The sequence below is a fragment of the Dasypus novemcinctus genome, chromosome 3 (assembly GCF_030445035.2).
Source record: "Dasypus novemcinctus isolate mDasNov1 chromosome 3, mDasNov1.1.hap2, whole genome shotgun sequence".
Classification (NCBI taxonomy): Eukaryota; Metazoa; Chordata; class Mammalia; order Cingulata; family Dasypodidae; genus Dasypus; species Dasypus novemcinctus.
The window spans coordinates 121630890-121648371 of NC_080675.1; the positions used below are offsets into that span (position 1 = coordinate 121630890).

The 17482-nt window shown below is 35.8% G+C and overlaps 1 protein-coding gene across 1 annotated transcript in view; it reads right to left on the minus strand.

The window, feature by feature from the left end:
- Positions 1–17482, minus strand: part of FAM227B (family with sequence similarity 227 member B) — a 276142-nt gene that overhangs the window by 256114 nt on the left and 2546 nt on the right. The window contains exons 2-4 of the mRNA XM_058294176.2: positions 10573–10702; positions 9324–9377; positions 3577–3808 (exon numbers count right to left, since the gene is read on the minus strand). Of these exons, the coding sequence (XP_058150159.1) occupies positions 3577–3808; positions 9324–9377; positions 10573–10626 (340 nt within the window). The 5' untranslated portion in view covers positions 10627–10702. The remainder of the gene's footprint in view (positions 1–3576; positions 3809–9323; positions 9378–10572; positions 10703–17482) is intronic.

A 17482-nucleotide genomic window follows, 5' to 3' on the forward strand; every position in this document is an offset into this window, starting at 1 on the left:
GAGAATATTAAATATCTAAATAAATAATCAAAATTATTTAATACATAGAAATCACTACTGGTATTTCAAACTATGTGGAAGTGGTAATCAATAGAATTATACAAGAAAAATGTTGTATAAATACTGAAAAATAAAAATCATTGCTACTTCTAGATATGCCTTTCACTCACTCAGTTATTCAATACTGAACACTAATTTCATTTATTTAGTGGCTAATATCCATCAAGGATTAGGCCAAGCATTATGTAAGGCCTTGGGAATACAAATATTAATAGGACTTGATTCCATTCTTGAAGGAGCAACAATAAAAACATGTACCTAATTATTTAAGTATAATGTATTCACGGATGTACTATAGGAATAAGGGAGAAGGAAAGATTGATAGCACCTTGGGAGACCAAATAAGTCTTCATAGAAGAGGTAACATTTAAGTTAACCCCGAGTTCTTCGAAGTAGGTCCAAATTAAAGACTCTTCAGAAATATTTTTCAAATATTTCAAACCGATATATTCTTTTTTGAGTGCTCTTTTAATTTTGCATGCCCTGTATTAAAGCTTCTGATTTTTCTCTTCCCCATGAAATACACCAAAGCAACAGTTTCCTGTATCAACATCATAGCCACCCAAAAATATTTAGAGATCTAGAAGCTTAAGAAGCAGGTAAGATACTAGAGGTTAAGTAGACCAATAAAACACAAAGATTACTTTTAAATCAATAAAAGAAACAACTCAAGAAAAAAGAATGGACAAGGATATATAAACATAATTCACAGAATAACATTGCAAATAAATTACAGAAAATATGTTTATCACCTAAGCAAAAAAGAGCTAATTGTTATAATAACAATAAAATAAAATTATCTCTTAGTTTGGCAGAGATTAAAAACATTGATGGGTCAGGGTTTAGCGATTAAATCAAAAGCTCACCAGTCATTTCAACAGAGACAACTAAATGTATGGAATTGGTAAAACAATATTAGAAAACTGATAATTGAAAAGGGGACATTGCAGTTACACAGAAATAGTAACTACATGAAGCAGCTAACTCCCCCCAGTGGTAGGGGAACAAGGGAGAGATAGGAGTTATTGGAACTTAGAAGACTTGATGGAGCTAAGACTCAGATCTCCCAGGAGGGGATCCTCAACTGGTATTGATATTTTAGGAGCTGGATGAGACAGCACAGAGGAACTGAGGTTCAGACCTCTAATGAGGGGAGATTCTGTTGGAGGATGATAGTACTTTGGTGGCAAGTGAGGTTGTTTCTGGAACTGCTAAAAAATAAGCTTGAGACTGGACCAACTACTGTGGCCAAAATGAAAGGTTATTGCTAAATTCTGATGGGAAAAGCAAACAAATTTGGAAGGAATAAATTTCTACTCTCTTCCTGTCTTCCAGTTACCCTCTATTGCTAACTATTGGCAAGACCTTACAGGATACAGTTAACAAAGGAAAAGGGTAGTTTGCAGAGTCCCAACCTCAAGCATCACAAAGCAGAATAGAGAAGAGTAGGTTTGGAGCTGAGAGATCATTAGCTTAATAACTGGCACAATTGATAAAACCAGTATTTGTTAGTAGGGAAACAGGTATTCATAAACTATTAATAGAATTATAAGCTTATGCAACTTTTAAAAAAGCAATTTGGCATTATCTTTTAAAATTTAAGGTACATCCCTCTTGTATTTGGAAGGGGTTTTAGTTGGAAGTAATAGAAAATTCCCACTAATTTAAAAAGAAAAGGGTATGGGATTTTCAGAAAGTTCAGAGGATCTGGCAGTCTATGCATCCAGGAGCAATAATCGAAATCACACCACAGCATAGGTTCCATGAGAACACCACTGCAAACACTGCTGAGCAGAAACACCAACTTTGCTCCAATGATGCTGGACTTCCCCCCCGCTCCCCCCCCCCCGCCATCTTATTATTTCCTTTAGAAATTGGATATAGCAACCACTTTCTACCACAGAATGAATTTTGGGTGTCTTCTGATGCTTTATATTGCTAGCTTTCTATTTCAAGCCTGAGGACCCTAAATTATGGTTTTGTGCTCTAACTGTAAGCGGCATATTAACTTCTACTGTGCCTTGGGGATTTGGACATACCTAGTAAAAACACCTGTAATAGCTAAATGGTCTTAGATTAATTATTCTGGGGTATAAAAGAAAGCTATCTATAAGGAGTTCTAAACTCTTTTACATCTTTGAATAGTATACAGGATTCTTAGTTGCAAATGGATAAGCTGAAAGAATTTTATGCAAAGGTGCTGGGTAGCTCCTCAAATTATGGGAAAGTTGAAACACCAGGATAGAGGCCAAGCCTCCAGGAAATACCCAAAACTACATCATAGAGAGGACTAGATGAAAAAACAAAACAACAACAAAAAACTGCTATTGTTGCCCTCTATATATTAGTGGAAACTGCTATCTTCACTGCCACACAATATTATTTGTGCAGTAGGAACGTGACTTGTACTCACTGGGAAGCACATTCGCGGCCACTGTTGCCTCCAAATGCCATGACTCTTGTTACCTCCCCAGTCAAAAATTCAAGTTTCACACAGAGCTCATTCCACATCCAAATCACAGTCTCCTGTGTGAATCTGACCAAATGAACCCAGATCAAATGCCTGAATCTTAGCTGCCAGAGGGTCAACATATATAGGTTGGGAAAGCATAACTCATTATGAGAGAATTTCCCCAATTGGAGAATGCCTATTCAAGAGGATTGGCAGACCTAAAAATAATAGTTGTTCACTACATACACTTGTTTTTAATTTTTGCCCCCAAATCTCCTCCTTGGGATGTTGCCTCAGAAAAACATAACCTTACTTTTTGCTTGCATTTTGATTTTACAACTGCCTCAACTCTCAGAATGAAACTGAATGTACCTGAATGAAACTGAATGTAATTGAATGTAACTGAGAGTGATGACAAAGAAGTTGAGGGTCTCTTCTGCCCACTCTGAGGTATGATTCAAGGGATCTGTGAAGGACACAGTCCCAAGTCTAGTTGAATCTCTAATCTACAAGGCAAATGCAGGAAGTCTATGATCAGATATAAAAGCCAAAAGTCCTGGCAGGAAAGAACCATCCCTCATCTCCAAGGACTTGGTGTACTCTAATAATGAAATGCTCTCAATGTTCAAAAAAATTTATCCCAAGGACAACTAGAGCCTTACAGCCATTAAAATCTAAGCAATTCAGGGGTGAACAAACAAAAAACCAAACACATTAGCACCTAGTAGCACTCTACTGGAATCCACATGTTGAACTAAAAATTTGTATTGGACCATTTTGAAATGAAAAGGTTTAAAACAGAACAAATTTATTCTTATATTCTTGTTTTAAGATATTTTAAAAAGATATTTAAGATATTTTATAATATTTTATGAGAATACACAGAGTCAGACAGACACACATACATTACTCATATAAAGAAACCAGGAAACATACTTTTAATATCAGAGAATGCTAAATTTAAGGCAAAAAGCCTATCTTAAGGTCAGCTGCTTAGCACCCTTAATTCCATCTGAAATCATAATTCCCCTTTGCCAGTAAAAAATAATAATAATAAGGTTTACCTGTCCTGGAAATCATGTTGTCCCACTGAAATAATCTGGAGGCATGGTTTTCCAAAAGAAATGAACATTCCTTTAATCTTGAGTCCATGGTAATGGCTGAATCATATACTCGAGGAACATTTACCCATAGATGTGTATAAATTGACATAAATGAACAATCTTCTTTACATTTTTTCAGAATATATTCCCATTTAGCATCAAAATCCAAATGGATTTCCCTTGGCCAATAATCCTACATAAATATGAAAGAGAATACAATTTAAATCATTTTCAATGAATTTAAAGAGTAGAGTTCAAACCCAATGAGCTAAAATTGAGGTTTTATTTCACAGATTTATTGTTTCTTAAAATTTTGAAAAAATCACAAACTTTGCAAAAGTTTTAAGTGCTTTATAAGAATAAGCTGCCTACTTGATGTTCAATCACCCTTTAACACTTTAGCATGTATTTCCTAAAACCAAAAACATTCTCCTTTATAACCACAATATAGCCATTAGAATCAAGAAATTAGCATTGATGCTATCTAATCTTCAAATTCTATTCAAGTTCCATCTTAAATCAATAATGCCCTTTATAGCAAAAGGATGTAGTTCAGAATCACATATTGCATTTAAGTGTTATTCTCTTTAATCCCCTTCAGTCTACAACAGTTTCTCAGTGTTTTCTTGACTTTTATGATGTTCACACTTCAGAGGATCACAGGCCAGTTGTTTTGTAGAATGTTCCTCAACTGGATATGTAACATTTTCTGAATATTAAATTCAGGTTATATATTTTGGGGGTCAGGAATATCATACTAGTGATTCTGTGTTCTTCTCATTGTATTCTATCTTGTGGTACACAATTTAAATTTGACCCATTATTAACAAAGTTAACTTTGATCGCCTGATTAAGGTGCTGTTTGCTAGACTTTTCCACTGAAAAATTACTTTTATCTCTTTGTAATTAATAAATATTTTGTAGGCAGAGTTATTTTGAAACTGTAAATATTCTGTTTCCTTTCAAATTTTCAATTTATTAATTTTTATTTATATTAGTATGGATCTATAGTTTCCTATTTTATTCAGTGGTTTATAATCTGGTACTATTATCACTTATTCTGATGCACAAAATATTCCCAATTTGGACACTGGGAGCCATTTCAGGTTGTCTTTTTGTCTTTTTGATACCCCCATATTCTCTGACTATTTCCTTGCTTTCTAGCAATAGCCAGGTGCTCCAAGGCTCATCTTGTATATTTCCTGTCCCAGTCCTGGAATCAGCCATTTCTTCAATAAATTCTTGTTCATTTTAGTGGAAAAATGGTCTTTAGAAACTAAGATTTGGAGGTACATTTTTCTATGAACCTATACCTATATCTATATTTATATATTTTATATGTATCTAAAACCATGAGTCATACTGATACTATAATTCTAATTTCAAACATGGTAGTTTCCTCTCTTTCCATATTATAATTACCATCTCAATCTCCAGCAGCATAAAAACTAGCTTCCAATATCTTTATTTATTTTTAAAGATTAACCGCCCCCCCATTGTCTGCTCTCTGTGCTCATTTGTTGTGTGTTCTTCTGTGTCCGTTTGCATTCTTGTCAGTGGCACTGGGGGTCTGTGTCTCTTTTTTAGTTGTGTAATCTTGCTGCATCAGCTCTCCATGTGCGCAGCACCATTCCTGGGATGGCTGCGTTGTCTTTGCGCAGGGCGCACTGCTTGCACATGGGGCTCCCCTACACAGGGGACACCCCTGCGTGGCATGTCACTCCTTGCACCCGGCCGCACTGTGCATGGGCCAGCTCACCACATGGGTAGTGAAAACTGGACCTCCTATATGGTAGGCGGATGCTATATCAGTTGAGCCACATTGCTTCCCCCATTATCTTTAATATATTTACTTATTTGATCACTTCTTTTATGCAACCTATCTCTCATCTCCACTGCTACCCTGCCCCTTGTGTAGATGCCCTTCTCATCCTTCTTAGGCTCCAACACCCCAGGCGAAGTTGCCCAATCTGAAGAGACACCCTACACCCCCACTTGGGCTCTGACTTCCCACACAAGGCCACAACTCACCTCTCCCCTATACCATCACATGTGGATACCTTCCTTATCACATCAGACTCTGACATCCTGTGGTGTAACAAGGATACCATCCTTACTAAGGTTGGGTTTAGACAGCCTACTCTAGGCCATTGTGCTCCTCTCTCCAGACATGAACACCCACATTGTTTTACCCCACTGAATGGCTTTAGGACTACCTTGTTCAGGGAGTGGAAGGGAGGGGAGTAGAGGGGAATCACAACATTATAATATTTGTAAAACTATGTACAAGATTATACTTTCAATATAACCAAATAATAGCAAAACAAAGGAAGTTATCCAAAAAATGACCAAAAGTTTATGAGTGACAGAATATTTTCTGGAGTCTTAGGAGACTTGAATAGGATGAAACTCTTCAATGGAATTGGGGAAAGATATACTGAAGATACAGCTAAATAAGAAGAAATCTGAAATCTGCAGATTAGGAATTTCAGTCTATATTCTGCTTCTCTTTTTTATTCCTTTAATAGCTTCTAAAAATCATCATACACGTCCTTATTTATGATTTGTGTTTTCTAATGATTAACAGGTACCTGAATAATACCTAGCTTTTAATGCTGGAAATCTTCCCCAGAGGGATCTAGCCCTCTCAGCCATTAGGAAAAAAAAAATTACTTGGATATGTAAGCACCTTCTCCCAAATCTTACAAACATATATCTTAAATGATACACATAACCATCTGGGAAAGTTTTCCAGCAATAAATGCTAGGTATCATAGGTAAAAAATAACAAAGATCTCACAAGATAAGATCACAGGATAAAATTCGTTAATATAAAACACACTGATCTGGAATGACACGTGCACCTGAAAACACAATTCTTATGGGTCTTATGTTACCAATGCTATGGGATTTGGGAGAGAGGCAAAATGTAATGGGAAAAGATTTCACAATACGTATCAACCTTTATGAAAACACACCCTGTATCCTGGACTTGAGATATCACAATCCTTGTTCCCGTGATACTGAAATGTACTATGAAGTGATTAAAGTATCCTGAAATTCTGCAAGCCTGAAAATACTCTATCTTCTCTAATTACTTATATTACACTAAGGTAATTAAAGGATGAATTGGTGTTCCAAAGCTATTAATACAAAGAAGGTAATATTAAAATAAGTCCTGATCCTTTTACTGGATTCTTCGTGGCTATGTTATTAAATAGATACCAAGTGATAATCTTGTACCCTCATCCTTTTTATTTTTGCCCCTTCATTTTTTAAATTTTGCCTTCAATCTCACATCCCTTGAATATAATATCATCTGAAAAATAAACTTTGTAGCAGACTTAGGAAAGGAAAGCAGATAGTCAATTAGCAGCCAAGGGACACAGAACAAGAGATAGGGAGAAGGGAAAGATAATAGAAATGGTAGGAACTGGCTGAAAAGTAAAGGCTTTAGAGGAAGGCTAAAGTACAAGGTAAAGAGAAACCCACAGCTAACATTTAGTGAGTATTTAGATGCCAGGAACTGTTCTAAATGCTAGTGGGTAAGAGAGCTGGGAGTTGAACCCAGGCAACCTGACAGTAGAGCCTCTATTCTTAACTACTACACTACTATGCAGGTATTTACCTCTTACTTTATATTTTAGAAGTAAAGAAGAAAATGAAATAGATAGGCTTTCCAGGAAGTCAAAAGATATCTAGGATATATTTTCACTTTCTCTTTTGCGTTATTCATTTTGTTTTATTCATTTATTATATACCTAATTTCTAAAAGAATGGCAGCTACATGAGGGCAGGGGTCTTCCGTTTGGGGAAATCCAGGCAATAAGAAAAGATCCACAGATAAAACTGTAAGTGAAAAATGGCATAAGTATGTAAATAATAAATATGGTATAACTGGATATGCAGTTTTATCAAATGCTATGTGATAAAAATTGAAGGCTATAAAATACAGCTGTTGTCCTTTGCATACAAATGTGGTGCTACTAACATACCATTAAAAAGACGTGTTGTGATTTTGATTTGACTTTGGTGACAGGCTGGAATAAACTCTGATCTTTATTTCACCAGTATCATTCACAAATTAAACAGAATTATGTATTTTACACTTTAAATAATTAATTTTTTTCATCTGAAAGTGAAGGTCCTCAAACATGTATGATGTCTTGGACCAAAGGCCTCCATAATTGTTGAGTTTGGCTTAATTTTAACTGTAATCTTTTGCCCTTGATATTAAAAAAAAGACCTCAAATATTGTCATTAGGCTACAGGACATTTCCAACATTTCCATCATTATTTAACTCAAAATATAGTTGTAAAAAGCTTATCCTAAAACTACTTCAGAATATTTGGTTCTGAACAGTGACTGAAATAAATTTTTGTGAATTAGGAATGTTTTCATTTTCTGTTTGTTCCTAAAGAGAACTCAATCCTTTCCCAGAACATTGAAGGGAGAAAAAAAATTTATTTAAACAAATATAACAACATAAAATAGATTTTTAAAAATAAGTATTTCTGAAATCACATTGTCAGTAGTTGAGTCATAGCAATTTCTGTATATATTCAAACATACGTATAAGTAGATGCAAATTAGTTCAATTCCAATCCACTAAAAATACACATATATACATGTCTCATAAAAAAGAAAAGGTCTCCTTTTCTCTCCCTTCTACATTGATGTCTTTTCCAAGCCTTTACTTAAACTCAATGCAAAACAAACCTGACCTTCAGACCTGCAAGTACATGAACTCAAGGGAAAACTCCTGCATAGCCAAATAACTCCAGAAGTCTTTAGTTATAGATAACAATGACAAATGGAGCTTACAACATGAAAACACATTTTGAATATTTGACTTTGATTCAACAATCCAGGAACACTGATAGAATACTACTACAAATTACTTGTGAATCTTGTCTGTGATGCATGGATAAATGAGTTAAGTCACCATAACTGTCAAATATTCTTTGTTTCTATTTTAAGATTTATTTTACTTATTTCTCTCCCCTTCCCCGTCCACCCCGGTTGTCTGTTCTCTGTGTCCATTTGCTGCGTGCTCTTTTTGTCTGCTTCTGCTGTTGTCAGCGGCATGGGAATCTGTGTCTCTTTTTGTTACTGTTATTTTGCTGCATCAGCTCTCCATGTGTGCAGCGCCATTCCTGGGCAGGCTGAAATTTCTTTTGCTCTGGGCGGCTCTCCTTACGGGGCACACTCCTTGCGCGTGGGGCTCCCCTATGCAGGGGACACCCCTGTGTGGCATGGCACTCCTTGTGTGCATCAGCACTGCGCGTGGGCCAGCTCCACACAGGTCAAGGAGGCCTGGGGTTTGAACCGCAGAACTCCCATGTGGTAGACGGACGCCCTATCCACTGGGCCAAGTCCACTTCCCTCATATATTCTTTAAAGTATAAATATTTAAGACAAATATTATAGTATTAGCAAAGTCATATAGAGATGGCAGTGTGATTCTTCTGATAGGATATAGGATTCAAATTTTTAAAATATAAAAAAAGAGAATAGAATGTTGACAAGATGGAATTTGTCCACAAAATAGAATCTACTAAAAGGAAATAAACATTTATAAACTTCCCACATTGAGATGCATTTTTCAAATCTCTATTCTCAAAGTCTTTTCCTAAGCCTAGCACATTTCCATAACTGATATTTTTAAAAACAAGTATTGGCATATAAAATAGGTTGCTCTACTCACCCAATTTTGAGACTTTAAGAATTCTTCAAGGGTCTTTGGAGGTTCTTGCATTTTCTAATGTAATGAAACCAGCATTGCTTATTAACATAAATTCAGATCTTTTATAATGGTTATTCACATAATTTACTTAAATAAAATGTGATATTGGACTTAAGTTATAATTTTCAGAGCTATTAGATATTGTAAAAGAATTTGCTTTCAAAGTCACCGTACTTTTAAAACAATCAGAGATATATATTTAAATTCTGAGCCACCAAACTAAATTTTGTAAAAAGGTTTCCCTCTTATACACTGCTCCTAGAAAAGCACCACATCCTGCTGAATGTCCTCATTTCAAATTCTTACAAGATATATTGGGCTATTGGATGATATCTACAATAAATCCAGAGCCAAAAAATAGAATAAATTCTTTTCTTTCTTATGAAGTGTTTTGAAAAGCTACACAGGGAAATGATTAAAATAATTTAAATACTTTTATATCTCAGTCTAATAAGTGATAATCCCATTTTATTAATAGGTTCTTCCTGAACTGAAAATGTATTTTTCCATTAGACAAATTAATTCTGAGACCACACCTTGCTCTTCTTTGCATTAGAGACTTTCCATGCATTCTTCTTTCTGTCTAGAAAGCTCCCTCTCCCATACTCTCTCTCTCCAGTCCTTTTTTGGCCTTACTTTACTCTCACTTCAAATATCAAAATAAAAGTCACTTTTTCTAGGAAGCCTTCCTTGGTCCCCAAAAAGTTTCTCAATGGTTACACACAGCAGATTCATGCCTCTATGAGGACACAAAGTATGGTGCAATCACTGCTGAAATGTCAAAATTTCACACAGTGTTAGCTCACAGTCAAGGCATAATAAGTACTTGCGATGTGAATGAATTAATGAAAAAATTACAAGAGTGTGGGAGAAATGTGTAGGTATAAGGGAAAATGATAAAAGCATTTCTAGGGAATGAAAAACCAGTGAAAAAGAAGTAAAAATAAGAGGAATTCAGAATTTAATACTCCAATGGTCTGATGAGGACATGGCTGAAAAGATTTTATTACATTTAATTTATTAAACACACATCTCATATAAATAGCTAAAATGGTCACGATTATAAAATCACAAGGCCATGTTTTTAAAAAAGAATACACATTTGCAATTGAACAAAATATTTCATTATTTTAACATTGTTTAAAATATATGCTGAATATAAATAAATTTGCCTTCATAGGTGATCATAAAGCTGTGGCAGTTTCCTCACCTGACCAGACCTTTTTGGTCTGCGTGTCTGTGGATGGAAGAGGTGGCCTGCCATGGTGCAGTAACTTTGAGATGAAGAGAAATCAACTGGGCTTTAGGCATCAGCATAAGCTGGGCAGACAAACTGGAGTCTGAAAAACACACAAATGCAAAAACAGATGACTCAGCTAAACAATCTCTTCACACCCCCAAACTTCAATCCTGAATTTTTTCCAAGAAAATAGCAGTGTTGGAAGGGCTGGAAGGCACAGAGTAATTATATAGGCCAACACATTCTCATAGTGCTTGGATTCCAGTGCCCCACCAGAGCTGACATCAATGGTGAATTAAAAATATCTAAAAATGCAATCCAAACTCCTCCCAGCTCAAATAGTGACAAGATACACGAGGTAGTTATGAAAGAGGAGGTTGGAAGCTGGGATCATCACATGTTAATTCAATCTAACTAAAGCTGCAACCAACCCTAAAGCTCACCCCAACTCTAGGAAGATTCTAAAAGATCACCATCTCAAGCTAAAGTGCCAAAGAAAGGAAAAGCCTTCACAATTTTTATACATAATTTTTAATATACAATAAAAATTATAAGACATACAAAGAAGAAAAATGGGACCCATAATCAAGAGAAAACCTAGACAACAAAAACCAATTCACTGAGACCCAAGTTACTATAATTAGCAGACAAGAACTTTAAAATCATTATTATCAATATGTTAGAGATGCTACAAGATAAGGTGAATCATAATGAGTGAAAGATAGGTATTTTAGGAGAAAAATAAAAAACTCTAAAATAGAAACAACAGGAAATTCTGGAACCATGCATACACTAATCTAAGAAATCTGATGTGCCTAAATTCATATCAGAAAAGGTACCCTTCAAGACCAGGAATATTAATAGACATAAATAAGGATATTTCATAATGAGAAAGGGTCAATTCATTTTGAAGACATAACAATGTTGAATGTTTTACCATCTAACTAAAGAGATATTAAATAAATATAGCAGAGAAAGAACTAGCGTAGGAAAATCATCCAGGAAATCTGGAACCCAATAAGGAAATAAGGAAGCCTTGAAAATCTTCCTCCCATTTTCCTACTCTACTTCCCCCCTCTTGGTACCAAAATCTGTATTTAGTCAGGTTCTCCAGAGAAACAGAACCAAAAGGATATACATATGATGTTAAAAGATTTGTTATAGGAATAGGCTTACATGACCATGGGCACTAATAAATGCTAATTCTGTAGGGCACACTGCAAACTGGAAACTTCAAAAAAGGTGATTCTGAAATCTAACACATCCAGACTTTGAAAGACAGGTTGCAAGTTGGAAGCACAGATGAAAGTGAAGTTGTATTTCCTAGGAGAAGCTGGCTGGCTGTGGAGGAAGCAGACATTTTTCTTTCTGACCACTGAAATCCTCAGTTCTGCTTTAAGAGCTTAGTGATTGGATAAGAAGTCTTTCCTCACTGCGGAGAGCAAGCTCCTTTGTTTACTGTAGATGCAATCAACTGACTATAGATGCTATTCCATCTATGAACTACCTTCACAGTAACAATCAGGCCAGTGCTTGCTTGACTAAACAATTGGGACACCATAACCTAGCCAAGGTAACACATGTAATCAGCCATTACAGTCAAAAGATTCAAGGAAGACCTCAGCATAAACATTTCACATAACAACATTTTCACATCAAACCTATTACTTTAAAACACATTTATGAAATCCTTTGAAATGCCCTTACTCTATAAATATATTCTTCTTGATTTTAATGTCAGGGTTTTCGCAATCATCCAGGTTTTAAGTCTGAATTATCTTCCTTCCTCCATTATCTCCCATATCCATCTCCAAAAATCATTTTTTAAACATCTTTTTGATTTATAACTTTCTTTATAGCCCTACCACTACTCATACTAATCACTTATGTTTATTACATCTTGTTTTTCCCAAAGCACATATGATTGCGCATTGATTTATTTGTGTTTCTTGGCCTTTTTATTAAAGTAAAACACACAGATACTAAGTCACACAAAATTTAAGAGTATGGATTAACTTTTTTACAAAATTATTCATCATATAACCAATGCACATTTAAGGTATGTTTTCATCTTATTTAAGAAATATTTGCCTACCCCAAGTAAAAAACACGGTATTCCATTTTACCTTCTAATTGCCAAACTCTGACCATGTTTACCTATCATATTTAAGTCTATGATCTATCTTGAATTGATGTTTGTGTTTAGGGTGAGGTAAGAAATTACAGGTCATTGTTTCCATTTAAATTTCCAATTGACCCAATTAATTAAAGGACTGTATTTTCCAGCTGCATTTCAATGGCACCTAGCCATAAATTCAAGTGAGTATAAAGATGGTCTGTTTCTGGACACTCAGTTCTGTTCCTGAGGCTAATTCTGTGTACTTTTGCAAATACTATACTGTTTCAATTACTGTACCTTTGCAATAAATCTTGATATGTGATGGCTTACATCCTCCAAGGTTGCTTTTTCTCTTCAAGATGATCATTACTATTTTAATTCTTTTACATTTACCTTTTAGAAATCTAATTGTCAAGTTCTGCAAAAATCTATTGAAATTTTGATTGGAATTAGATAACATATACTGTTCAATTTGGGTAATCAACATCTTTAAAATATTAAATATTTGAATCCATGAAAGCAGTACTGTTTTGTTAGTTTTCTCTAAAGACATTTTGAACAACCTTTCATTATATTCATCCCAGGGTATCTTATGAGTTTTGTTTCTATCATATGGCATTTTTTAAATGTTTTAACTGAAAATGGTATTTTTTTAAATGCCAATTTCTCCTGTTATTTGCTGGTAAATAGAAATGATTTGTCTAAGTCAAATTTATTGAGGCAATAATTTACTTGCTGTTTTATAATAATTGTCATTTTGACAGTTCAAAGAATTTTGACAAATATATACATTTATGTAACCTCCCTTGCAATTAAAATGTGGAATATTTAGAGCACTCCCAAAAATGTTTCCCTGGGCCTGTTTGAGGTCATTGCCCCACTCCACACATATACACATGGCTACCTGGCACTAAACGAATGCTGAACTGCTTCTTTAACTATAGATTAGTTCACTATAGATTATAATTGCTTGTTCTGGAATTTCATATCAATGGAATCATGCATTATGTACTCATGTTGCTCAAAAGAAACAAAAGTGTTTTGAGAATCATCCAAGATAGTGCAGGCTATCAGTAGTTCATCGCATACTAATGTTAAGTACTGTTCCACTGGGTTTCTGTGTAAATATATTCAGGTTGTATCCAGATTTGAGCTATTATGAAAATAAGCTGCTATGAAAATTGCATGTAAGTCTTTTTATGGACACATTTTCATTTCTCTTAGGTAACGACCTAAGATAAATACTACATGCCAATTAAAGAAATTGAATTTGTAATGAAAAAACTTCTTATAAAGAAAACTCCAGGCCCAAATGTCTTCACTAATAAATTCTATCCAAGAATTAAGGAAGAGATTGTACCAATCCTAAACACACTCCTGCAGAAAATAGAGGAGCAGGGAACACCTTCCCCCCAACCCAGCCCCATTGTTGTTTGCATTTGCTGTCTGTTCTCGGTGTCCCATTTGCTGTGTGTTCTTCCATGTCTGCTTGTCTTTTCTTCTCATTTTTTTTTTTTTTTTTCCTCTTTAGGAGACACGGAGAACCAATCCTGGGACCTCCAGGGTGGGAGAGAGACATGCAATTGCTTAAGCCACCTCAACTCCCCAGTATGCTGTGTTTCTAACTATCCTCTGCATCTCCCTTTGTTGCTGTGCCAGCTCTCTGTGGCACAGACCACCAGCTCTCCGTGGCATGGGCCAGCTTGCCTTCACCAGGAGGCCCCCAAAATAGAACCCAGGACCTCCCATATGGTAGATGGGAGCCCAATCACTTGAGCCACATCTGCTTCCAATACTTTCTAAACTATATGTTATGTGTCTTTTTTCTCTGGTCTGCTTATAAGATAGTCTCTTAATCTCTTGTTTTCAGCAGTAAAAGGGTTTCCTTTCTCTTATCTATCATGCTTCCTTTTTCCTTCCTTATTTCTTTTTCTTTAAAAGATTTTTATTTATTTCTATCTCCCCTTCAGTGTTTTGCACTTGCTGTCTGCTTTCTGTGCCCATTTGCTGTGTGTTAATCTCTGCCTGCTTCTCTTAAGGTAGCACGGGGAAATTATCTTGGGACCTTCTGGAGTAGGAGAGAGTGCTCAATCTCTTGCACCACCTCAGCTCCCTGGTCTGCTGCGTCTCTTCTTGTCTCTCCTCTGTGTCTCTTTCTGTTGCGTCATTTTGCTGCACCAGCTCTCCATATGGGCCAGCACTCTGTGCAGGCCAATACTCCACCCAGGACAGGACTCACCTCGAGCCAGCTTGCAACATGGGCCTTCACAAGGAGGCCCCAGGAATTGAACCCTGGACCTCCTATATGGTAGATGGGAGCCCAATTGCTTGAGCCACACTTGCTGCTCCCTTGCTTATTTCCTTCCTTTCCTTTTTCATTTCTTTCTTAATCCTGTTTGGGTTTGTTCAGCTTTCTGAATCTATACATTTATAGTTTTCAATAAATTTGGGTAACTATCAATTACTCTTTTTTCAAATATTTTTTTTCCTTCTGCCCGCCCCCCCCCCCCCTTCCTTTTGAGACTCCAGAAGGATGTCCTTGTCAGGATTTGGAATTAAGGTTATTCTGCTTCAGAAAAATGAGTTGGAAAATGCTCCTGTTCTTTATTCTCTGGAGGAATTTGGAATCTGAAAGATCAGTACTATTTCTTCATTAAATATCTGGTGGACTTTACTGGTGATGCTGGACCTGGAATTAACTTTATGGGGAAGTTTTGAATGAAGGATATAATTTCTCAGAGTTTCTATAAGATCATTCAGATATTCTATTTCTTCTTACATCAGTCTTGGTCAATTGCGTTTTTCAAAGAAAATAAAAAATGTCAAATATATTGGCAAAAATATTTGTTCTTAATATCATCTTATATTTAATAGCTGTAGGAATTATGATAATGTCCCCTTTTTATTTCATGGTATTTGCACTTTGAGTTTTCTGTTTTTATCTTGGTCAGTCTATTTAGGGTTGAACAACTATATTAATCTTTTCAAAGAACCAAATTCTGGCCTTGTTGCTTTTCTCTAGCAGACATTGGTTTACAATCTCATTGATGTCTGCTCTTATATTCATTAGTTCCTTTTCTTCTATTGATATTTGAGAATTGTTCAATGGAAAAATTGACCCGACTGTGAAGTCCACTGCCTGATAATCTCTGTAAAGATACTGAGCTTTCTATCACCATTTTAATCCTTATTCTTCAATAGGAATAGAAATTCAAGCATTTCTAAGACATTTAAGAATGACCATAACAGAAAATGAAAATTTAAAAAACACAGAGATCCAAAAATAAATAAAAATAAAATCTGGGAAGAAAGACAATGTGAGGAACAGAAGAAAACATCAGAAAGTCTTTAAGGGAAGTGGATTTGGCCCAACGGATAGGGCGTCCACCTACCACATGGGAGGTCCAGGTTCAAACCCAGGGCCTCCTGACCCATGTGATGAGCTGGCCCACGTGCAGTGCTGATGTGCGCAAGGGGTGCCTTGCCACGCAGGGGTGTCCCTTGGTAGGGGAGTCACATACACAAGGTGTGTGCCCTGTAAGGAGGGCTGCCCACCATGAAAAAAGCACAGTCTGCATAGGAATGGCATCACACACACAGAGAGCTGGCACAGCAAGATGACACAACAAAAAGAGACACAGATTCCAGGTGCCACTGACAAGAACACAAGTGGACACAGAAGAACACACAGAAAATGGACACAAAGAGCAGACAACTTGGGGGGGGGGCAGGGAAGGGGAGGGAAATAATAAATAAATCTTAAAAAAATAATAATAATAATGCGTGCCTGTAACCAAAACAGCATGTTATAAATAAAGGAATAGAGAATAAGGAAAAAAATGCAAAACGCAAATATAATGTTATAATGTTATAAGGTAGGAATTCAACAAGAGTTTGTGGAAAAAAAGCCTGAAGAAATCTTCTGAAAGGAAAACAAAATGTTAAAAACAATATTAGAATTTAGAGGATTATCCCAGGAAAATCATTTTCAACCTCGAATTTTAAATACAGACTAACCATTAATCGTATGGATAGAATAAAGACATTTTTCAGATCAAGACACTAACATTTTTATAATGTCTCCCTGTATTCATTTCGTGTTGCTACTGTTAATAAAATACCACAAACTTAGTGGCTTTAATAACCAAATATAGAGGAGGTCAGTAGTTTAAAATGGGTATGCAGGGCTGTATTTGTTCTGGAAGCTTTAGGGGAGAATGTTTCCTTGTCTTAGCAGCTACCTACATTCCTTGGCTCATGGACCTTTCCTCTAACTTCAAAGCCAGCCATGTGACCTCTCTTTCTCTTTCTGACCTCCTATCTCCCTCTGATAAGGACCCTTGTGATTATATGGAGCCCTTCCAGATAATTCAGAATAATCTCCCCATTTCAAGATCCTTTATTAAAAGATATATGGAAAGTTCCATTTGCCATATAAAGAAATATATTCACAAGTTTCAGGGATTAGGATATGGACATCTTTGGAGAGCCATTATTCTGTCTACCACATTCCCATTTACCTTTTTCAGGAAGGTACTAGAGGGTATGTTTCATAAAAACAAAGGATTAAACAAAGTAAAAGGAAATGAGAGCCAACACAGGAGAGTAGTATGGATTGTTGATAGCCATCAATCCTATATGTACTATAGGTTGTAATGCTCTAAAAGGAACATCTGGAAGGAAAAAAAAGACAGATCTTCTAAATTAATTGATATGTTTGACTGTTATCTTTATCACTTTGACAGAGTGTTTGGGGATATA